Source organism: Diadema setosum, chromosome 19 (assembly GCF_964275005.1).
Source record: "Diadema setosum chromosome 19, eeDiaSeto1, whole genome shotgun sequence".
Lineage (NCBI taxonomy): Eukaryota > Metazoa > Echinodermata > Echinoidea > Diadematoida > Diadematidae > Diadema > Diadema setosum.
The window spans coordinates 8360238-8385954 of record NC_092703.1 but is presented as its reverse complement, the minus strand read 5'-3'; the positions used below and the strand labels follow the sequence as shown (position 1 = coordinate 8385954).

Genomic DNA, 25717 nt, shown 5'->3' with positions numbered 1-25717 from the left:
TTATAAGTTTATATATTGAGTAACTTCCAAGGTATGGAGAAAAGGTATAATTTCAGTAATGGATAGTAAAATTTTAGCATTCTAACCTGTCCTTTGACCCTTGAAAGTATGACTTTATGATAATAAATTCCTGTGAGAATCACTGTCAGGCAGAACATGCATTAATATGCCTAAGTTTCATGATGATACCTTGAGCCACTTCAGAGATCCCATGAAAGAAGTGAAATTAGCATTTTCGCTGGACCTGTGATCTTTTGACCCCTGATCTTTAAAAAAAAACAAACAAACAAACATTTCCCAGAGAATTTATTTTGTGTAATGCATGCATACACCGAGTTTAAAGAAAAATCCTGCAGGCATAGCATAGATATGAGGGAAATAGTTCAATTTTGAGGAGTTGACCATGACTTTTGACCCCTGACCTTTACCCAATGACCCTAAAATTCCCTAGATAATCACTGCAAGCAAGTACATGGATATGTTCTAAGTTCCATGAAGATACCTTGAACAATTTCCGAGGTATGGAGAAAAGAGTAAAATGTTAACATTTTTGTTTGACCTCTGACCTTTCAAATCAAGAAGTGTGTACTCGCATAATGAAAGTTCAAAAGTTCAAATACGTGCGGTAAAAAAAGTTACTTGAGTGCGCAAAGTCTGCCATTATAAAGTGGGTAATGGAAGCCCCCATCTCAGACACCATTGTAAAGTTTGCCCTCTAGTGGTGGTGGTGAGGAGAAAAATCTCTTTGTACGCAATTGCAAAATAGCATGTGAGTTACTAGTCAAATTCATAACTCAAAGTTTTCACTCCTACCAGGTTAAAGAACCAGGGTAAATGACTGCATTTGCTCACATTCAAGTTCAGATTATTCTTCAGAAGAACAATACTGACAATAGTTGTTATACATTTACTACCTCTGCCAAGGAAGGAGGCTATGTTTTCATTGGCATTGGTTGGTTAGTTGGTTGGTTTGTCTGTGTGCAAAATAACTCAAAAAGTTGTGAACAGATTTGGAAAAAAAAAACTTGCAGGAAAAATTGATAAAGACTCTAGGAACAGATGATTACATTTTGAAGGTGATTAGTGAATTGTCTTGGATATTTGAAGGATTTTTTTTTATCATTTGGCAGATACCGTCAATGAACTTGGGACTTCAAGCTGCGTGTATTTCAGGTTTACTAAATTGAGGTCACTGCTCAGCCCCATGCAGCTGAAAACCTGATTGATGACGTAACAAATGACTTAGATTGGGAAATTGGGTGGTTTTTAGCATGCATAGTGTACAAATGGAAAGCAGGGATCTCTGTGGAAGAACAAGATCAAGTGGTGGAAATGAGCTGCTTGGCAGAGGTCTGTGCTCTCAGAGTGCTTCTCTAGTTATGACTGTGATTATTACTATGATTATTCTCATCTGTATTCTTATTCAGATTTAGATTCTTTTATTCTTCTAATTGAAATGCCATTACGATAATGATGATGATGATGATGATTATCATCATCATCATCATCATTACTTTATTATCATTACTATCATCATCATCATTACCATTATACACGCTTTTGGAGCACATCGGGAAGTGGTCCACTTTTGGCACAGAACAGTACAGTATGGTATCAGTAACCTTCTAAAGAGCAGCCAAGCACTCCTCTGGCAAAGTACCCATGTTAGATTTCGAAGAGCACTCAAACATACCCTTTGATATTTTTCATAATCCTCTGACAAACACTGGAAGAGTTGCTATTGAGTGTGAGACTACACTTTATGATAAGAGAATTGTGTCTGCGCTAATGAAAGAGCTGAACTTGAGAGCACATGAAATGCCCTCAGCACAGAATTTGATGGATCAATGGAAGAGTCATGCAATTAAGATACAGTGGACTCCCTTTATAACGAAGTCCTCAGGACCAGCACCTTTCTTTTGTTATATCAAAATTTAGATAACCGAACAACTAAACAATAAAAAAAAAAAAAAAAACATAGAGCGGATAATGTTGTGGCTTGAATTTTTACTTCAGTGTAACCAGAATTTTGTTTTAACCGTGTTTGTTATAACGGGAATGCACTGTAGTGATTTACTGTAAAAGAAAAATGACTAACATTTCATTTCACTCCTTCTACATGCTTGTACACATGAGAATGCTGAGGTAAATTTCAACTGATTTTCAAACTGCAGCATAATGGCATTGGCCACATGATCAGCTGTAAGATCTTCTTTAGTGTTCAGCAGATCATACGAAATAAAAAAAAATCACACATGTATACACACACCTGCTCACATGCACATACACACACACGGACACATTGCAGCAAAAACCATGAATATTAATAAAAAGATGTTATTTTCAACAGAATTTCACATTTCTTCATTAAATATTGTTGCTTATCTACATGTATAATGTAACTTAATATCAATGGGGAATTCCAGAGTGGTTTTATAATTTCACATTCAAGCAGTACATAAATCAATAGTGCCAAATGTACAAATTTAAGATATCCATCATGGTCCTTGAGTAGAAAAACCAATACTCTGAAAAATCCGAAACATAATACACCACACAAAAATGATGGCATGGCAGGCTAACAATTCCAGTATGGAGTCTTTACCAGTATGGGTCTATAATCATGTCACTGGGTAACATGTGTACAGGTAATATTTATGCAAATTATCACACACACTAAAAAAATATTAAGATCCTGCTGCCCTATTACTATTACAAAAAAATGCAAACAATCGATAATGTACTGCACTTTATACAATAAAGTCTAAACACAACAGCTTTTAAAAATTACCTTGTATATTCATTGTATTGATTCAATTCTAAACTTTTTTCTCTGGTGGCCCTGGATGGGCCACTTGAATCCTTACAACCAAAAAATTGGTCCTGAAATAAATGGAAGAACAATCCATTTAAAATCTTCAACGGTCTGATCAAGCCATCAAAAGATGGCCGTTTTAAAAATGTGGTGAACTCAGTGGCCTCAGGTCAACACTAGTGGTGAGCCCTGCTTCTAGAAAGCAGCTGCACCTTCAATGCACAGACAAATACAATATTTCACAGGCAATGCACTGAAAATTGCAATCCTTTAATAAAAAAAAAATGCATGGAAAATTTCAATTCTTAAGAGGTAATGGATAGAAAATCACAATTACTAGGCAATGGATGATAATTCAGAAGTTAATATATTAGAGTAAACCAACCTGATTTCGAGGAATACAGAAGCTAGAGAGCTGAAGTGGCCAGCATGGTTGTACACTCTCTGCATTGTTAGGTAGGCCTCTAACAGTTCTTTTCCTCAAATACTGGTGATTCTGAAAATATGTTAGGAAAAAAAAAAGAACACTGTGCTTAAAAACTTTCAAGATATGATATGTACTGTAATATTCCAAACATTTCTCATACCTGCTATCTAAAATTCATACTCATCTTTTCTCATTCCAAAAAGAAAAAAAAAAAGAAGAAAAAACCAGATGAGTGCAATTTTGGTGTTGAAATCTGTAAAATTCAAACATACTTGTTATGATTAATCGATTGTAAATTGAGCATGAACATTGAAGAAATAACCCTGATGCCAGCTTGTCCATGAAGCTAAACAAGAATGGTTGTACAACATGACAGCAGATGACAGCATTGAGAGCAAGGCAAGTGATAGCACAAGACATTTGTTGTGAAAAGAAATATGTACAGGTGAGCATGCAAGTGAAATACAGGACAGCTTTGATTATAATCTGAAGTCGACATCTCAAGAGGGTGCATCCTTCCAGTGATGGGTAGGGTAGCCTGCTGGAAGCAGCAATTGATGCTGTTGTGACTGCAGAGAGGGATTAAGGTAAAAATTTCAGTTCCACATCCTGATGGTGTAGGGGTAGAAAGAGTATTTGTAAATATGTCAATAGTGACTGCAAGAATTTCTCACTTCAATAAGTGATCCTGTCCCTCACAATATTTAGCAAGACTACCTTGTGCACAACCTTTGCATCCATTACTAGGCATACAGTATATGCTCCATGAAGATCCGAACAGACATGTAATGAAATTAAATTTTGCACACTAGGATGATGATGACTATTATTATCATTACTACTACTGTTATCATCATAGTTATTATTATTACTATTCTATTTATCATTATTATTATTACTATTATTATTATTATTATCATTATTATTATTATCATTATTATTATTATCAGTAAATTATTACTGAATAAATTTATTTATTAATTTATTTACTTATTCATTTTCATTCATTCACTCATTCATTCATTCATTTGACCTAGCATAGAAGATATGATACATAAAAACTATAAATATGAAACAAAAGCCAGAATGAACATTACAATTCTACTAAGCCTAAGGAATACACTGTACTGTCTATGTGTAACACAAAATGAAAGAGTTACGTAAAATGGAAACAACATGTCATTTCAAATTCAAGCGAGGAAAAAATTCACTTTATATTATGCTGGAGACACAGAGCCAGGACAGGTGAAATTTATTTTAATCTCAAGTGGGAGAACGGGAGATTCTGCAAACTGGACTTCGGCAGGAGATCTCCTGTGGAAAGTGGGAGAGCTGGAGTCTCTGCTAAAAATACAAATTAAGAAGGCTACATCGTGATATCGGTCTGCTCTTGTTCTGCGAGTGCATCTTCACTCCAGTGCAAAGTCTGTGAAGGTGGAAAGCAGTTACCGATATCGCCCATTACCGATACCGGCTATGACGAAATGAATGGCAGTGAATGGAGTGGTGGACTATTTCACGATAACGCCATTAAGAATAACACTGTCAGTGCTGCAGCCCTGGAGTCCCTGGAGTGGGCAGAGCACTGCCAACCAGCTAAGTCACAGGACAGTATAGACACTAACACTAGCAGGGGAGCATGACAAATGGCCAATTTGGGAATGCAAACACACAGCCGGTCACACTGTCACTGACAGTGACACACGTACACGTACACAGAAAACAGACGACCATCTTCATGCTTCACAGATCATCTGCAGTGATATCTAAAACATGTAAACCAGCTCAGACTATACGTAAAAAAGAAGGGAACGGTAGTCACGAATCTTGTAAATACCAGTTCCTAGATCTGAATCAAATTTACACACAGTCAATGATTCAATTTGTAATTTACTGTGTACGTGTAGCGATAAATCAGCTAACACAGATACGAACACATGGGACTGTGTTCTTTACAATTGGAATACGCCACGGTCAACCGGTCATCCAAAATCGTGTGACTTACATAGCTAGAAACAGATAGATGCCTTGATAGATTTATATGGTTGTGAAAATGAGGTAGCTTAGTTGACAATTTCCCTCCGCTACAGAGATGAAGTGAACGTGAAAGGCAAGAAAATCCCCTTGCAGGGTTCCGCAATAGTATAAATGCGGCCATCGTCGATCGTCTGGCGCCTGTGGGAGACTCGAAAGCAGTTGCTAATAATATGTCTCTCGGGATCGCGCTGATCGCATCGCTGCACAGCATGCATATGGCTCATTCTCCATCATGAGAAGGAGAACATCTTACGCTGCGATTCGACAGCATGCGATTAATATGCGATTTTGACTAGACTCTTTGGCATACTTTATTCTACATGTATCAAGCTGGGAAATAAAATCCATTGTCATTGTCATTGCACGGCCAGCGCCACGTTTTCAAAAGTGGGAGGGGGCACTTCTGGGTTTCATGAGCTGACAAGCAAAAAAAAAAAAAAAAAAAAAAAGAAAAAGAAAGAGGTCTTCTGCTCATAATTTCTCATATTCATTCCACTTCTTCAGCTGACAAGTAAAGAAGAAAAAAAAAAAAAGTCTTCAGCTCATCTTTCTCATTCCACTTCAGGGTTTCTTCACCTGACAAGCCAAAAAACGAAAGAAGTCTTCAGCGCCAAAACAAAACCTTACCGCACTCACACTCTGAGGTTTCTATCAATTTCTTTCTAGTACTTCGGGGGTAAAAACAAAAATTGGGGGGGGGGGGGGGGGAGGGCCAAAGTGGTGACACCTTATGAATTTTTTGTATGGTGAAAAAAAAGTAGACCCGAGTCCCTGGTTCTGCTGGCCATGCATTGTCATTGTCATTATTGTCATTGTCATTGTCAAGTTGCGTTAGCCTCTCATAACCATGTCAAAAGGAATAGGGACCTACTAATACATTATTGTACTACATAAAACATATGAACAATTCCTATACACTGTTCAGTGATTGTGTTATTCTAATCAAGTTAATTGTTGTAAATAGTGTGATTCTGTATAATTTTTTTTCAATAAAACATAATTTAAAAAAAAAAGATATTCAAGCTGCCAGTCCAGCTGTATTGTTTAATAACGTCAAAAAAAAAATATGAATGAAATTAGAAAAAAAAAAATCAAAATGAATGAATAAGGGTGTCATCTTAAAATCCATCAATGTGTTCAATTAGAACATAAGATTCAAATTGATTAGACAAAAAAAAAATGCTAGAGATAATTTCAGCCTCGAATAAGTTCAAGAAATTTTAATGTTCAATGTGTTCGAGTGCTTTTCTACAGTTTGATGTGTATCTTTACAACACAATGGCATCAAATTTCGTTGTCCTATCTATCCAGTTAGCCACATCAATCCCTCTGCTCTCTCAGAGGCAATTAAGTCAATTCTTTTTCATTTATTTCATAGTGATAAGATTATATTTTCTCCATATTTTGGCCCTACTGTAATAACACAAACTGTTGTAGTCTTCATAACCAGCAATGACAGACACATGGATTTAATAAAAATTGTTTAAAATCTATGACTTTGGAATCGATTGTCCAGTTTTCCTCAAACTTCACTGCTATATATTACTAATTACTAATATTTCAACATAATCACTGAATCCACATGCATATTTGGGTGATAGTTCCCCTTTATTGTAGATAGCTTTGCCACCCCATGTGATGTAGGCTTTTATCTCCCTCTCTTGCTCTCTCTCTCTCTCTCTCTCTCTCTCTATATATATATATATATGTATATATAACATATGATAAAGAATATATTAATATATAAACATGAATGTACAGCATGTCAACACAAAAAGATACTGAATACATACTATAAAACCAGATTTTTTGCAAGAATGAAACTTTTGCAAATTTCAAGACGAGCCAAGATTCACAAAAGTAAAATGCATGCCAGTGTTTTCTACACAATGCACTAAGAAAGTTTGGCTCTAATTTGGCCCCAGTTGATTCATGAGAGTTACATGCCATGTATTATGTTTCTTGTTTTACAGAAAACTTTCTTATTTCAGTCCTGACTTTGACAAACCAGCCACTATTTAGACTCATGTGATTTAACTCTATTCACTTGGGACAACTTTGATATATGTATGGCATGGAATGGCTTGAAAATGAAGTTTAAAGCCAAATGTATCCAGGAAGATGGAAATGCAAGTGCAAGTCCCCCCCCCCCCCCCCCCACCTGCCACATATACATGCATTCAAAACACTCACTTATATACACACACACAGACACACACAAAAACATACTTTGAGGAATTATTCATCAGCTCACTGAAAACACATCGAAGCATATGAAACAAAGTAGACATTTACATTAAGAAATTGTAATAAAAGTGGTTGTTTAAACCTTTTAATATCAAAATCATATAATGAATATTAAGTGGGCTTCAATTCAAAAGCAAACCACAAAGTACAGGCACTTTAAATCCATTAATTCAATAAGGAATGAATACTGAGGCTGATGTAGAAAATTGTGCTTTAAACATTACAACATAAAACAGATAAAAATACTGTTCAATCAGACAAAGAATTGAAAAGATATCTGAACATAACTGGGCCAGCCAGCAATGTCTGAATAGTATATAGTATACATAATTTCTATAGCAGAGTAAAACTTCACTGCACAAGATTTGAAATGTGACATACATTTTTCCAACGATTTATGCCTACATTCAACAAATTGTCACTTGATTTTTAAACCACAAATCAAAATCATATTGTTGATTCCACACATAATTTGCTCTGGACTTGACAAACATGAACTATATCATGATTCTATTAAATGTACTCCAATGCATGTATTTCATCTTGCTTCATTTCTGGTAGACGTCCTAGCTAGAAAAGTGTACAGTTCATTTTTATTGCTTTCTGAAAGAAACGCACCAGATCTATTGTCTCCTCTCTGTGGAGTCAACCTTGTAAAGGTCAATAAACTTACATTATATAAAATAACATCAGACAACATAGGTCAATTCATACAGATTCATGCTCTTGAGCAGGGGCAGATCCAGGAATTCCATATGAAAGGACATGTTCACAGTCATAAACATGAGGATTATGAGAGAATGTAGCAATATTAGTAGAACACATAATTGAAAGTTTGAGGAAAATCGGACAATCCGTTCAAAAGTTATGAATTTTTGATGTTTTTGTGCAGTAACTGCTAGATGAGAAGACTACTGCAGTGTATGATGTCACATGCGTACAACAATATAAAGAAAATATAAAGAGAATTTCACAAAATTTCATCTTTTCAAAAAAAGTACACCTTTCCTTGACTCGTTACTGACATATGTTATGGGTAATATTATTCCCCCTGCCTTTAGAAAAAGGCAAGTCAAGAGCTCTTTTATTATGCAAAAAAAGTGAAAATATGTTGAATTTTCTTTACATTTTCTATATACTGTTGTACACATATGACATGACACGCTGTAGTAGTCTCCTCATCCAGTGGTTCCAACACAAAAATTTTAAGAATTCATAACTTTTGCATCAATTGTCCGATTTTCCTCAAACTTTCACTGATGTGTTCTCCTAATATTGCTGTATTCTCTCAATCCTTATGTTTATGAAGGTGAACTTGTCCTCTAAGGGGGCGCCTTTACAAAATTAAAGGGGCACAAGCACTCCCTTGTTTACTTATTTATTTTGTTTTAACAAAAATTGAAGGGGGGGGGGGGGCACGCGCCCAGTTCGCCCCTGCCCACATCCGCCATTGCTCTTGACGGTCTAAAATGCACAAAGAATCAAATTTTTACCCCAGGTCACATCTTAGCCAGCAAACATTGAATGAGTCTGTAGTCTTTAGACTGGATAAAATGGAATAAGTTAGACCTCTGCCTCTCACCAGAGCTCACTCACAGTGATTCAGATATTTTGATCAGGTGAATTTCTGTCATGAAATTTAGATGCTAGCTTTCAGTCTACAGGTATAGCAGTGGTATTGTTTGTTTGTTTGTTTGTCAGTCACAGTGGATTTGGCAAATGGAAGGTTTGATTGTATCTCCATCTGGAAATGTAATCAGCCACATAAAAACTGTCCAGCAGGGCATACGATAGTTATACCATAAAATATCACAAAACCTGAGTGTGATTTCAAGGCATATTTCAAGTGAAGGCACAAAGTCTGTGTCACTCCAGTTTGTTCTAATGGTTACACCTCCTGGAATCTGAGAAAATTGTCAGAGACATATGAGACGATTATCATTTTATCATGTAATAGTGGGGGGGGGGGTTAGTGTGAAAGCAAAATTTTACGATACACAGAGACACTTTGTTACCTAAGTTTCCTCAACATACATGTACAATGTCGGATAAACTCAAACTCACATTTAGAAATAGTTTTCAAGAATAGTCTACCCCTCTGAGTTAGAAATAAGTCCTTGGCAACTGGAGTGAAGTTTGGAAAATAAAACGAACAATAGGTTAGATGGGTTCATGTTTCCCAACCTTGTACGCAAGTCAAAATTAGCTGTTCATTTTTGTTTTTTGTTTTGTTTTGTTTTTATTTTGCACTTCTTTCTCTTCGACCATTTATGCCATAAAGCTTTATGTGTCAATGATAATAATAATAATAATTGATGTGATTTATATAGTGCCAAATCCACTCTGCAGAGTGCTCTAGGCGCGGAAGGAAGAGAAAGGATGATCAAGAAATACTGCACGGCATTAAAGAAGAAAAGAAAAAAGAAACAAACAAGAGGAGACTTTGTGACTTTTTTCCTATGCTGAAGTTCTCGTGAGGTCCATTTCACACACATTTATAAGCAAGGCCACTTCAAGTATCATGTACTAGCAGGGATTGTTCATTGCTGTTCATTTGGTCTCTTTGTTCTTTTTCTGTCCCATTCCTGAAGTGTGAGAGCTTTCCTCATTTGACGGCTGGCAAGAACTTCCCGTAGTTTATCCACAGGGTGCTGGGACCAGTTGCAATCTAGAAGGAGATTTAAGAATACGGAGAATATCGAGAATATCAGGCACAGACCTGGCACCTCATTCACTAGGCCACAATTTTTTTGTACATCACACATGCAAAGAATAGCATATAAAAAAGACAAAACAAAACAAACACGAAATAGAAAAACTTTGCTTTAGATGGATTCACAGGATAGTCTTGGATATTACAGCTCTTTCATTACAAATAAGACAAAAATTACTATTGTCAGCTTCAGCAAAGCTAAATGTAATTAAACTTTCCTATCCACATCACTTATAGGCTTCTAACTGTCAGGTACAATCACATTAAAATACTTTACATTGCGCCTGCATTGAAATCTTAATAGTCTTGTTATCCAAGTCATACCTTAACGTCACATTTCTCGATGACAGCATTGAGGGTCAAAGGTTGAGGTCGGCGAGGTGCTACCATCACAGGTGTATTTCTCCTGTGGATTATTCAAAACAATCACATACAATAAATATTGTAGCATGGTATCTGAGAAGGAACTGCAATAATATGGGTGAATCAATTTACTTTTTTCCCTGCTGTCCAAAACATGACATCAAAACTCAAAAACTTTGTATAACTTGTACACAATGTTCAAAGAAAACATTTTGAAATCGCATAAAACAATTGAAAAAGTAAGAGCAATCGCCACAAAGATAATTTACATCTTTATATCCTTTGGAAAAGTTTTACATCATGGCAAATCAATCATCTGACTCAATCTGATTTAAGATTATTCTAATTCTCCATGGTCTTTAATTGAAAATATGTATCAAGGAACTTCAGTAGCAAGACTCAGATCTTTACTCTTTTTAATGCTGCATAACTAATTCATACTTTAGACTTTGCATCAATGAAAATAATGCAGACATCCATAGCAGTATTAGAAGACAGATATCCATCTTTCTACAAACACAAACTACAAAAAATGAGAGCTTGTGTTACCTTCTCTCTGATTCGGTAGAGGTCAGGGAACTACGTCGACTTGATGACCGGCTGCTGTATGTGAGATACTTCATACCCTCCTCCTCCTCCTCATCATCATCATTACAGTCCTCATCTCCATCATCCCCCTCCTCCGAAATCCTTTCCATGGCTAGGTTCCTCAGGATGCGCTCTGGACTGCTTCCAGGGGCATTGCCATGGTGACTCCTCTGCTGACTTGGAGCAAGGATGAATGGAGCTGGTAGGGCCAGCCTTTCTTCTTCCTCCTCCTCTTCCTCTCTTTGTGGATTGGCAAGGGTTGCTATGGGCTCCTCTCCGAACAGCTGTCAAAGTATAACACAAAAGCAACAAGTTTTTACGAAACAGTATAACTATACTTAGTAGTGATGCAGGAAAGGATATTAATTGATACATTCATGAGTTTAATAATTGTATTACAGTAATTTTTGTATAGTTGTAAATGTCAGATCAATGCATCACATTGTTATGGTGTATGCGATATTGTATGTTAATACGAGTTATTTTCAGCTGCATTCTGTGATTCTGTGCTGTACACACTGTCCAAAGTCCCTGGCACATAAAGGGTTAAGACTCATCGATCAAATTGAACTACAATCTAAATTCAATTTCACGAAACTTGGATCTTGGTGGTATCTTTCTATCCACTGCCTATACAAATCCTTTTCTACTCTGTGAAAAGTTTTGACATGCGAAAGAAACTCATTCACACTGACATTCACTGCAAAACAGACACACACACTGACATCACTCTGTATCAAACTTACCACATCTCCTAGTGATGGTCCACTCAATATCTTGTTGATCTCACCACTCTTGTCAATTATTCTGCAAGAAATAAGATATAAATTATCATTACGTTTTATGCTCTACAACCAACGTGAGATGAATACCAATATTACAGTTCTTCTTCATTGACAACAGTTTTGATAGTGATTACATTTTAATCTGAAGTTTCCTCCATATGGCATAGTGCTTTCAGCCACCAGAATATAATGTTGGAGAAAAAAAAAAGACTCTAATGTCAGGATAAAGACACTATGTTAGCTAAAAAAAATAACCATCTATGTTCTTTGTTTTTTTTTTTGTTTTTTTTTTTTTATGAACAACATAGCTGGTCTAGGAAAACACTAAATACACAATCTTATCAAAATAGTACAAAATGAAAATAAATCCAACCAAAATCACAATCTCCCAAATAATTCAAGGTAAACACTTGATGAACTACAATCAGTGAGCCCAACCTTATAGAATGATTGGAATTGATCAATACCTTTAAGAGAGAAATAGCAAGTCTTTGTACCTAACTAAGCTCTTCTTGTTACGAAATTTGTCATATTGTGATTTGTACCTCTTTGTGGCTGCTCCATTTGAAAGTGATGACTGGTACATCTTCCGCAGACGGCGTTTCTCTGAGTTGCGAACCCTCGCCCTTGACTGGAACTCCTCCCGCATTAGCTCTATCTCCGGATCTTCCTTGGGGGGCTCCAGGTCAAGAGTGAACGCTGCCAATTTGGGGAAGTCCACCTGAGTTGTAGTGAATTGTAATGGTGGATGATAAACTTTTGACAGTAATGCCCAGAGGAAAATGGATGTGATTAATAACTAAACATCATACCTGACACGAGTCACACAAAATCTGGCAATAGATGTAGACGATCCTCAAAGAAAGAAAGTCAAGAAGATCAGATTGAATAGACATTATACCCATTGATATAATACTAAAACATAAATTTCTGTCAAAATCAACAGCAACAACAACAAAAACCCTCAAGATCTTTAGTCATACTAACATGCTAAGGGTATACAAAAAAGGTCTTTATATGGTTACTCTTAAACATGTTATGCTCTCCCTAACAACAATTTTGAATAAAACAAATGTAAAAAGAATCCCTTCATTGTGCAAAACATTCAGTGAGCAGCAATGAATTTACTTGAAATCAAACAGTCAAATTACTGTAACCAGTAATAAAAGACAGGTGAAAAACCAACCTTTGGGCATCTCTGCTCCATCTCCAAGACTTTGGGATGAACAGGCTTCCGGGATATTGGAAGAGACAGTCTCTGAAAAGGGAAGAGTTCAACTATATCATTAACTTTGATGAACTTTACTAATTTATGTGTTTCACAACAATGGGCACACAGTGTTAATGTTTGCAAATAAGAAAAAATAGCATTGAAGTGTCATTTTTAAAACTATTGTATAGTTTTGCAATGTCACTCTTTATCTTCCATATATAGCAACCTAGAACATAACTGGCATAATACTGTGGCATCACTTTAACCTCACATATTTCTGAAGAACAAAAAATGGTATAACCAAAATGATATATACGGGAGTACAGTAAATTGCAAGAAACACATAAGTAGATGTATGTGGTCAATGTCTATGATAAAATAGGTTGAGGAATTCCTGCAATATGATTGGTCAATCACTGCGACTGCATGCATATTTTCCTTTCAGTCATGCTATTTTTCACTACGCGCAAATTCGTCGGCAAGTCCCAATTCGTGGAAAATTAGACTCGTTAAACATATGACATATACATTATATACATTATGTGCCCGATCAATGTGAAGTTGAAATGCTTTATTTGTGCCTTGTGTGTTTGTTGCACAGCAAACTGACCTTTTTGAGTTTCGGTGCGTTCATCCAGGAGTGGACGTCCGGTCCGCCCATGGAGTTTGGCCTGGAGGGCTCCTTCACCTCCTGGATCTGGGCCAGGGAGGTCATCATGGGGTCAACGTGGTGCAGGGAGCCGAGGGAGGATGATTTGTCCTCTGGCATGGAATCTGGCGCTGCCAGAATGAAAAAAAAAAATAAGACCAGATGTCATGAGAGACTGTGAATTTTGAGCTCTGCTAAACCAGCAATTAGACAAGAAGATGCATATATTTCTGGGATATACCAAAATGTGGACAGCTATACTACTCATCTGAAAAATAATTGCATACATTGAAAATACACTGATGGTGATTCATTCAAAAGAAAAAAAAAATCATGCAACCACTTTTGAAGTCCCATTTTCTACAACCATATTACAATTAGGTACATGTCTTAATCTTCATATCACTATGTAACTTCTGCAACAAAATTTACACTGTGCCAATACAAACTGTTTCATGAATATACAGTGTATTGTCGAACAGAAATATGCACTTGAGTGAACGTGAAATAATGCAGAAACAAACAGGTCTAGAACTCAGTCTGGGGGTAGGAGTTTCTAGTTTAAAGACAAGTTCTACCATGTGAATATAGGTACTGTCATGTACTCACAGATGCGTCTATTCCAGCTGCTACTGTAAAAGTTAATATTTTCACGCAAGTAAGTTTTTACGCTTGGCCGAGTAAGATGAGTTTTGCTGGTTTATAATTCCCCAGAATCAAGACATACACGATTGAAAAATATGGCATGCAAAAATAGTCTGTGTGCTTTCATTTTCATACACTAGCTTCTGTTTGCATAAAATGCATGAAAATTTCAACAACGCGAAAATTTCCACTTTTTCCAGTAATTGCTCAATTGCACAAAACAGTGTGGGTTCAATTCCAACCAATAATGTGTGAAAAGTTTATATTCTAGCAGGTTTATGATTCAAAATGCCATTCCTTACACTGGGATGACACAGGAATTAGACAGAGGTTACAGACCCTTATTCTGTCTCATGAGTCATGACTTAAGCACCTCCATTCTCGAAATCACTACAAAACTCTCCACCATCATCAACCTTGTCATCATTAACATCATCACCAACATTTTCCTCATCATCACCATCATCGTCGTCATCATCTCATCGTCGTCATCGTCATCATCATCATCATCATCATCCTCGTCGTCATCGTCATCATCATCATCATCATCATCATCCTCGTCATCATCATCATCATCATCACTATCAAAACCACTACCACTTACCACTGGCCTGACTCTCATGATCCTCCGTACCAATCTCTCCCTCTCGTCTTGTGGTCTTGGTCCTCGTGAGGGACTCTCCGTCTCCGGTGTGCTCATGATCCTCCAGCAGTTCGGGGTAGTTCTCCGGGTTGGCCACATCCTCCCAGAAGGCTCTCATGTCCTCATCTCGTCTGAGCTTCCCCTCTCTAATCAGCTGATCTTGCAGAACTATGATCTGTGGATCAACGTAATGACAATGGTGAAGTTGTAAATAGACAGATTTACTTACTCATTCAAATCTTGCTGAGTCTGAATCACATATCCGAGAAAGACTTTAAGACTTTGTCCCTAACAAAAACAGATAATAGCTGCACTACAAAGAAAGAATAACTTTCAAGTCAATATAAAGCTAGAATTCTATTGAAGCAATATGCATTTTTTTTTAATCATGTAATATGTCATATTTCCTATATCTCTTAGGATACAATTTCAACTTTGCAATACAGTTAACACAGAAATTTTCGCCTGCACAAAACTTTTGCAACTTTGGCTTCAGTAAGGAGCCAAAATTTAAAAAAAGTAAATGCACATGAACGTGTTTTCCTGCACACTGCACTGAATGCTTGTGGTGTCTTGCGATTACAAATGCCATGATGCAAATATTTCTGGGTTTACAGTTGTAGTGACGGCCAATGACAATACACTGGGGAACAAAATGTTACACATGATCCATGTATGAGCTATATCCCACCTAGTCTCAACATCCAAACTACTGTTGTGACATGACTCTAATACCAATGGTGGCAGTGAAGTAAATTAACAGTCCCACCACTACCAATGGCAGTGATCTACAACACATTCCACACTTCACAGCTCAAAGCAGAGCATTGTCCAGACACTGCAGAACATTTAAAGGTCAAGCAAAGGTAAACAAGTATATACAGCAAAAGGAAAAAAGGTGGGAATCCAAAGCCGTGGGATTTCAAGTGCTATCTCCTGATATTATGAAACATATGGATATAATAAGAGATTGTTGCTATTAAACCATGGGAGTGGAATGCCTTATTATGAAATATATAGATATAATTAGAGATTGTTATTGTTAAACCATGGGAGCAGAATGCTTCGCTATACTGTCAGTTACCTTGTGATATCTGGTCTTACTCAGCTTTCTCAGAAAAGAGTTATCGGTCGACACTTCTGGTCTGTGCATGAGAATGTTGGCCTTCCTGGCTGCTTCTTTCTGCAAAAAAGAAAAAAAAATGAAAATAAATAAATGAATAAATAAATAATAATAATAATAATGATGATAATGATGATGATGATGATGATGATGATGATGATGATAATAATAATAATAAAAATATTAATAATAATAATAATAATAATAATAATAATAATAATAATAATAACAATGATGATGATGATAACAATAATAATAATGACAATGACAATAATAATAATACAACAACAATAATAATAATTTATCTATCATTAAAGGAGTATTACAGGTAAAATGACAGTTTAGATTTGATGACCATAGATGCGATACGGTTTGAATGACACATACAAAAATAAACATGTACTTTTAAGAATTCATAAATGTAAAACATAATCAAATTTCCCAAAACTTTCACTGCCTGTGCAGTACTAGCTTCTCTGCCCTCACAAGATCCATATATCTGAAAAAGCTTCCCATTTAAGAGCGGAAAAATGTGAAAATAAAAATCTCCTCCCGACAAAATGAGTGACAAATTTCTTACTTCCACCAGGCTTGTTCATCCACTTGTTTTTGTTAATTGTTATCTTTTTCATCATATTTTAAATAAAAAGAATAATTCCATTTTCTTTGCTCATTTTCCCACTATTAAATAAAAAAGATCACAGACCCACAGAATCCGAAAACTAACAAATCAACACACATACATACATACACTCACACACACACAATTCACCCAGAATGCAATGCATCACCTGTTTGCGTTCCCTGCGGAGTAGCTTCCTTCGCTGGGCCTCACTCCTCTGCTGTATGTCCACCCGCTGGTCCTCAACCTTGTCCTTGAGCGCCTCCATGTACTCGACGTAGAAGTGGGCTTTGAGGCGCTCCAGGTCGTCAAGCACTCGCATGTGTTTCTGTCACACATACAGGGATGGCAAGCATGTATCCATGTCAAATGAGAGTTTTAAGTTTGCACATGTAATTAATGTATGCACACTTGGCATTCCATATATTGTACTTTCCTACATCAGCCCAGCACCACATTACAGCGCACTATGAGCTTATTAAACGTGATCAGTGATTTGACTCAATTCTTCATCTCAAGAGACTCACAGCTTTAATTTTGATGAGGATATTGAATTTATGATTTTTTAAATATTTTTTTTCATTACCTTTGGTAGGTAAGTGTGTAGAAATGAAAAAAATTAATTGAATTATTGTATCCACACAATTCAACTCCGAAATATACATATCCAACAAAGATTTATTACCACTGCGTTACCAATCTATTTACTAGTATAGATTATCAGAGCACTATGGAATAATTGAATATAACTGCAGTTATCGGCTATCTTGCTACCCTACGCTTGCCAGGTGAGAGGTCATTTTGATTCAAATCCCAAACCTTACTGTAGGCCTATATTCTGGCATTGATGAGACTCACGCACAACAGCTTTATAACACTCTGGTGATGTTCAGAATTGAAGGCAAAATAGTGTGTCGCAAGTTTTTGTGTCATGGAACAGCTTCTAAAATGACCTTCTAGCACTAAAACATCACTTTAACAGCATATCCCATCCTTCACAAACACTATTATGCATCCCTACATCAGATTCTGTTCTCTGTTTTTGAATAATTACTTGTATGTGGTATGCTGTGGCTCTCCTAAAACGTATGTGAAGCAAACAGATCCTTATGGGGGGGGGGGGGGGGGGAGAGGAACATACTCCCGATGAAATTGAGAGCGGAGGAAAAAAAAATAGCTTGAATTTGGCAATTGCCACATATATAATGATAGCGTGCAGTGGAAAGCAAAGCAAATCAAGGCATATATGTAGCATAAAATATATCCATGGTGTGTTCAGTGTGAGTTGAGAAGCAAACATGTACACCAGTGGTCTGACAAACGTTCGTCCAGGAGAACAACAGTGGCCAGAACGCACTTATGCACTGCAGCCACAAGTTTTGCTGTGAGGGGATATGTGGCGCACATGAGCACAAACATTGTACCATGCATATAAACACTGTGTATGAATTGTGCAGGCGCAAAGACTGATGAGAGCAAGGAAAATACTAACATCAGCTGACATGCAATTCAAGAGCTGTGAAAGCCAGTTATTGTCAGCTTAATTTGCAAGAGATCATAATCTCTCCTCATGAGACCCAGACTGTTTACGAGTCTATACTTCAACATCCTCCATTCCAACGTAAGTGGGAGCTCCATACAATTAACATGCAATATGATAGCTGTCACTAGTTATTCTCAAGTTTGCAAACAAGTTGATGATACAGTTGTACCTGATGTACTTTCCTCATGTATGAATACCAAGAGTTTAGACCTATGTTGTAGTTACAATGGAATTATTGTCCAATTACAGTATAGGCTATTTTGAGGCTATCACAAAGGCTAGAAAAAAATAAGTCCATCTATGTTTGATTATGAATCCCCTGTACCACTACCAGGACATGATCTAGCCACTTTGGAGAGAAAACAAAACAAGAATTATAAACAGCTCTACGCATAGCATGCCTTACGTTCAGGCATCACCATATGACCTACGCTGTACAGGTACTATTGTACATAAAACACACAGGAGATTCTATGTGGTTTGCAAAGTACATACAATGTTTACAAACATATCTTTATCACAAATATTTATACAACGTAGTACATTTAGTCACAAACATTTACAAACAAATAAATCACTTATATTCTTTACATTACAATGGCCTCTCACTTTGATTGTCAATAATGATGCACCACAAAACAGGATAACTAAGAAATGATAATCAGTGCTCATTGTGCATTAAAGCTCTATAGTTATATATCACAGTTCAAACAATATGCTTACAGTGCAGTACTCACTACATGGTTATGTCATTATCTAAGCTATGACAGGTTTCTCGTAAATTGTTAATACGGTATTATTGATTTTATGATATTACAACACTGGTTAGATATGAATCTGTCATGTCATGTCAGTGTTTTAATTATGAAATTAATGATGCAGATTCTTAACTAGTTAGTACAAATCTACATGTAACTACTCACTATCAGGCAGAGATGTCAGTAAATTAATGAAAACCATTTGAACGAAATATAACACACTCATATCAACCTAACAATTGTGATTTAAGAAATGCATTTTTTAATATTCTTTTTTAAACAAGTGTGACACGCAATTCCTTTTCTTATATTACGCATATATTTAGAGCTCCAGTAGCACAAATTTTATTCACTAAATTATTATGGAAATTGTATCACTAGCTCATATTTTGAAGCATACAATGGGAAACATAACAAACATTATCCTAAAGAGTCCCTTATTAGTCAAATGGTTTACAGGGACTGTACAGCAATGGTTGAGGTGGGGATTCATGTTTTGAACATTCCTAAGTGAGATAATGAAAAGCCTCTTTTTTGATATGAAATATGAAAGAGCATGTAATTTTAAGAAGGACTCAACGTTATTTGATGAAAATTGGTTTTCAAATGGCTGAGATATCCAAAAAAGTGCTAATAATAAAAGGCGACATGCCACAACTTTATCAGGATCTCTTTGTTTCACTTCGTTTTTGGATATCTCGGCCATTTCAAAACTGAATTTCATCGCATAAACTTTTGATACCCCTTAGAACTGCATGCTCTTTGACATTTCACAGAGTGATTTCTGAATATCTCGCAAAACGTTAAAAGCTAAATCCTCACCTCGACCAGAACTGTACACACCCTTTAACATACTGTACAAACTGTAGTATACAACTGTATATTAAAAGGACATTTCTTGTTTATTAATTGCTTGTGACAAAGTTTGATAAATCCATGCAATTTGGATGATATTCTTGAAAGTTTGCAAAGAACCCACAGTGGAAACCAAAGGGCACATTGTTGCTGAGACACATAGAGAGCAAGTAGTTGATGCATGACAAAACAAATGTTCCACACACAATTTTCTAGGGGAAAAAACAAACAAAACAAAACAAATGTCCCTTGTGACTTCAAAGTGATGTGACGCATGATTACAGATGGATTCTGTGTTTGAATTCTTTATCATCCTCGCTCACACCCCTGTAGACCTTAGTTTCTGTCTATAAACAAGACAGAAAGCTTTGGGTTTTTTTGGTTGTCCAAATTAGAGAATGGAAGATGATACATGTACTATTGAAAAATAAAAACAGAAAGAAAGAATAAAAAGTGTTTATTCCACATGGGACTCTGTCTTTACTGCTTCAAACAGATGACTGGCTTTGTTGATTTATAGGCAATACCTGAACACTTTGGGAGAGGAACCAAGCATGTTTATTAGGTAAAATAAATGGTTATCTCCCTGGTAAAGGGTGCATATCCCCTTTACATAGAGCATATCCCGCTTGCTCTCGGTAAGTGAGCATGTGAATTGTACGCTGTGATCCATTTGTGTTTTATAGTATGTGTAATCACAAGTTTTGATTCAAATTGCAAACTTCATAAAGTTATCAAATTTTTAAAAGTTGATCAAAGTCTGTGGTTATGACACTGCAGCTACAGTAGCTGTACAGTAGTATCTTCATAACTGAGATTAGGATATTGTTATCTTCATACATTGTAGGTGATTAGTATATCAGTATTGTAAAGCAAAATCATTGAAAAAATGATGACTGTTATGAGAGCTATGCAAGATAAAGTTAACATGGTTTACAGATATACATTGTATAATGTTATTTTTTCATGCATGCCAGTCTAAATTTACACTTTGATTCATTTAGGTGGGAGGTTATTATAATAAATGTTAGTAAAGTCCTTTCTTTCTTCTTTTCGAATAATTTAACATTGTTATTTACATCACTAACTATAGCACACAAACAAAATTTGTGACATTTAGGTATCTTTTAAATTACAAGTTATCATCAAATCCTTGTCAACTAAATTTGATGTATGATCAAGTCAGAGTATTAAATTTCATACATGGATTAGTGGTTTAACAGTGGTCAATGTATGTTTCAGTGTTTGATTTAAAATAGAAAAAAAAAATAGTACCTCATCAAAATCTCTGTAAATTATACAAGGCATTTCTAAAGGCAGGAAGTAATTGGGTATACATGGATGTTTTCTCTTTCTTGCAACCTATGCCTATGGAATCCTATATCCTATGTATGATAAAAGATGCAGTTGTGCAATACAATTGTTTTTATTTATCTATTTAAGTATGTATATCTATCTATTTTTTTTTTTTTTTGGTTTTCTTTTTTGAAGAAGTTTTCAGTCAGTCCTGATAAAATGTTAATGCAAAATTTGATTTGATACATCCATGTACCTGCTACACACTACAAACAAGGAAGTCTAATATATTTGAGTAGTGGGTTTCTATGAGGAGTGTGAGAAGCTGTCCTGCAAGCTGTCGAATATGCCTATAATCTCTGCCTCAACTTAATTGAAAGAAATTCACTGGTAAAGACATTACTGTCTATAAGCAAGCATCATTTCAGTGTAATGTTTAAGTCTGAGTTTACTGAATGTGTTAGGATTTTGTTATGAATTAAAGAATGACTTTGAAATGAATTGATATAATATAGGAATGTCAAGCAATGAGTGTTATTCAGGATATTACATGGAAATGTTTTCTTAGTATGGAATATGACACACATATGATGATGAAAGTGATTATGATACAAATGATGCACAACAAAAAAAAAATACTGTCAAGTATGGAGTGCTGATTTTCGCCAACAGGTGCATGTCACTGCTATGACAATCCAAGATGTGTTACATTGTCATGGAGACAAACTTCTCAATCTTACCAACATGGCAATCTTTAACTCATGGTAGATGTGGCTTTTATCCGTGTCCAAATTCATCCACTTGATTTACAAGATATCAAGTGTATTTTTTTTTTAATTTGGACAGCAAATAGCAGTGAAAGAAGAAAAATTAAAGGCATAATGCATTGATATATTAGTTTGATTTTTGATGATCACATATGGCAAGTTTATGCAGCACATATTAAACACAGACAAATTTCATTGGGACGAACATGATTATTAAAGCTCTGTAGCATGGAATGTGTTACAGTTTAAATCATGAGAACCATCAACTTGAAGCTAATTGCAGACAAAGGTTTTAGATGAAAAGCATGCATTTCACAGTTAGATAACTGATATTACGCAACATGGTAGTCATCAGCTGGAAATTGTAGCGAAGGCAAAACATGCAAGGAAGGCTGAATAATTTCATGATTGCTCATCTTCAGGCTTAGTGGCTGGCAATCAATTTCATGTCAAACAAGGAGAGATGTAAGTAACAAGGAGGCCAAGTCATTCATATCTGTATTAAAACCAACACAAAATTGTCCTGGAGTTGAGAGTACTTTGAAGTGGCAAGGAAGCAACTAATTCATTTAATGTTGTGTAATTCTAATGAACTGTATAGCATGCAAAAAGAACAAACAAACTGATTCATTATGCTAACATACTAACAAAATATTAGAAGTAAAAAGAGTTATCTATAAACCATGCATATCTGCAGTATAGTAGATACAAATACTTTAATAGAAGGCCTCTTAGTGTACAAGCTGAAATTTTTGCAGTGGTTTTATTTTCGCGAATTTCGTGAATCGCCTTTGAACCGCGAAAATAACAACACGCGAAAATAACAATGTGCGAAAACAAAAACGTGTGAGACCCTCGCAACCGCGAAATTAACAACACGCAAAAATGTCCTCCAAGTAGCAATGCGCGAAAATATCTGTACCCGAAAATTTCAGCGCGTACAGTATTCAAAATTTAGTGTATCTCATGCATTAAAGAATATACACATTTAGCATTAATCATCCAGTGTACCAGACATCAGCTATCATTAATTAATTCTTAGTACTGTGATCAACTGTGTACCTGTTCTTTGAAACACAAATACATTATATCCATAGAGTAAAATGAGACAGTATCCAGAATTCAAAACACTCTTACCTCCTTCAGCTCCCTCAGTCTCTGCTCTTCTCTGTCGTCATTGTTAGGATCAAACGATTCTTTCTTCTCCGTCTTCTTCTTCTTCTTTTTCTTCCTTTCTTTTCCCCCAGGAGATTTGTTGCTAGTCTAGAAACAAAAACAAAGATACAATACACAATTGTATATATATATGCAAAATCAATATCTATATTAATGGTCTTGACAACTAAATGATAAAAGGATGTATGTGACAATTTCATATAAAGAGTGTTCATCTGCAACGTCATAGTAAAATGGCTTTCGAAGAAAGTGTGCTCAGAGGTTGGCAATGCATGACTTGACTTTGAGTTTTAAAACTTGACCTGGAATTGCAACTATAGGACCGAACCATGCCAATCACATTATGGATATTTCATCACAGATGGCAGTTATTCAGATGAAGCCTCTGCCTGATAAAAATCCTCATTCTTCAACTTATCAATGAGGGTTACGCTAAAGATTACTTGTACAGCAGGTGCCTCATTGCAAAGGTGTCCTATTGGTGAACATTTGTCAGCCACGTAATTACATGCACCATGATAGCAGGTGACTGGTAGTCAGTCACCTACTATCATTCAGTTCAGTTCAGTCTGAACTGAAATGAACTGAACTGAATGAAAAATAGTTACCTGTCCTCTGATCTAAAGATGTGATATAAGGGTTCTGACAAAGTAATTCTCACTCGAGCTTCAATGGCATTTATGACAACACTGATTGTGTATAGCCATACTCTCTTATTATTACAGTGACCCACATTTTGGCAATACAAAATTATCGCTATATACCAGATATCAAGGCCCACGATCAGGATTTAGAATGCCTTTAACCTTTTTGCACATACACCGAATAGATAATTGATAATGTGCACTGCATCAAAATGGACACATAGCATCAAATAGTAGTGACACTTTTCTAGCGTTAGCAGCATAATTGACAAAGGTACAAGGCTCCTTGAAATGGTTTCTGATCAGGAGCAGATCCAGGAATTCCATAAAGGGGAGGCGCCTTTACAAAAATTAAAGGGGGCGTATGCGCCCCAATATTTCCTTATATTTCTTTTGTTGTAACAAAAACTAAAGAGGGGGCGTGCACCCGGTGCGCCCCCTCTGGATCCACCACTGCCGCTGATGCAATTTAGTGTGGTTATCTGTGCAATTTCAAGACATGAAGTGACTTACCGGTACAAAGTTTACGTGATGTAACTTTTCACTCTCTTGCTCTGTAGTAGGAAGGGCAGCATTCAGGAACTTTCTTCTGGTTGTGCCGAAGGATTCATCGGACTTTGGTCTCCCTTGGCCTGGCTGATCGGAGAAGGTAGAGGGCTGTCGTCTCCTCCCTTTATCATCGGCCATCTCTCTGCAAATTCAGCCCTAAAGCCTCACATACACCTAGTAGATCTAGTGGGAAAGATTAAACAGTCTTCTGAGTCAGATCCCTCTGTTTGGCAAAACATATAGATCTACAATCGACAATGTACTCCAAACTACAGTAGACTCTAGTGCAATATAAATTATAATCTGAATGAACCACTCCCAACATTGAACATCAGTATCAAAGTTGGCAGTTTTATCAATCTGATGTATGATCGCTGATGATTCTGATATTTTTGATAGAACTTAGATTAATGGAAGAAATGTCAGTCATTATATGACATGAGCTACAAACTTTAGCTTTTTCCATGGACATGGTCTCGCTGAGGCCTGATTGCTGAGGCTGAGCATTTAGATCTACTACTAGACTTATTCTGGTTCTGGTTCTGGTTGGGTTCTGCGCAATCACTGCCTGAAGGCTGTTATCCCGCGCAGCCGGTGTGAACGGATTTATTTCTTTAAAATTTTTAAATTCTGAAATGAGCTTTTTTGACCAGCTCTTCTACATTGATTGCGTCAAGCATAATTTTGAAATCCTTTAAATTGGTAACGCCTCTTATTTCTGGTGGTAGGAAGTTCCATTCCCTGGTTGTCCTTGGATAAAATGAGTGCTGGTAACATGTCTTGTTGAATGAAGGCATCTCTAAAATGTTGGGACCTGTTTGTCGCCGTGTTGAGCCAGGTCTCTGACGTAGATGAACATTTGATGGGGTAATATTGTGTACTTCTTTAAAGATGGCAATCAATCGGAACTTGGTACGGCGGTTTTCCAAGGTTTCCCATTGGAGTTTGGATAAGATGGATGTGACACTGGATCGTTTGTCATAATTGTTTACGACAAAACGAGCAGCCCGGCGTTGAATGGCCTCAATGCACCTCTTTCTTGTAGCTTGATGAGGGTCCCAAATGGAAGCACAATACTCAAGCCTTGGGCGAACCAGCGTTTTGTAGGCTGTTTCTTTAACTGATTTATTACACGAATGGAGATTTCTTCTTATGATACCCAGCATTTGGTTTGCCTTTGTAGTAATCTTGTTAATGTGGTGTGACCAAGTGAGATCTTTACTTATCTCAACACCTAAATATGGGTGGTGGCTTACTTG

At 36.3% G+C, this 25717-nt stretch overlaps 2 protein-coding genes across 2 annotated transcripts in view; both read right to left on the bottom strand.

The window, feature by feature from the left end:
• The window catches only part of LOC140242975 (iron-sulfur clusters transporter ABCB7, mitochondrial-like), a 36644-nt gene extending 28351 nt beyond the window's left edge, over positions 1-8293 (bottom strand). The window contains exons 1-3 of the mRNA XM_072322716.1: positions 8241-8293; positions 5248-5326; positions 3201-3311 (exon numbers count right to left, since the gene is read on the bottom strand). Of these exons, the coding sequence (XP_072178817.1) occupies positions 3201-3311; positions 5248-5326; positions 8241-8293 (243 nt within the window). The remainder of the gene's footprint in view (positions 1-3200; positions 3312-5247; positions 5327-8240) is intronic.
• A 1777-nt stretch (positions 8294-10070) lies between these two features.
• On the bottom strand, positions 10071-24596 carry LOC140242973 (uncharacterized). The gene is made up of 12 exons (XM_072322715.1): positions 24423-24596; positions 23227-23352; positions 17040-17198; positions 16210-16308; positions 15087-15300; positions 13799-13968; positions 13162-13233; positions 12521-12696; positions 11937-11997; positions 11152-11474; positions 10564-10645; positions 10071-10194 (listed from the first exon to the last, which is right to left on the bottom strand). The coding sequence occupies exons 1-12, from the start codon at positions 24594-24596 to the stop codon at positions 10132-10134; spliced, it is 1719 nt and encodes a 572-aa protein (XP_072178816.1). The 3' UTR covers positions 10071-10131.
• Positions 24597-25717: the final 1121 nt, after the last annotated feature.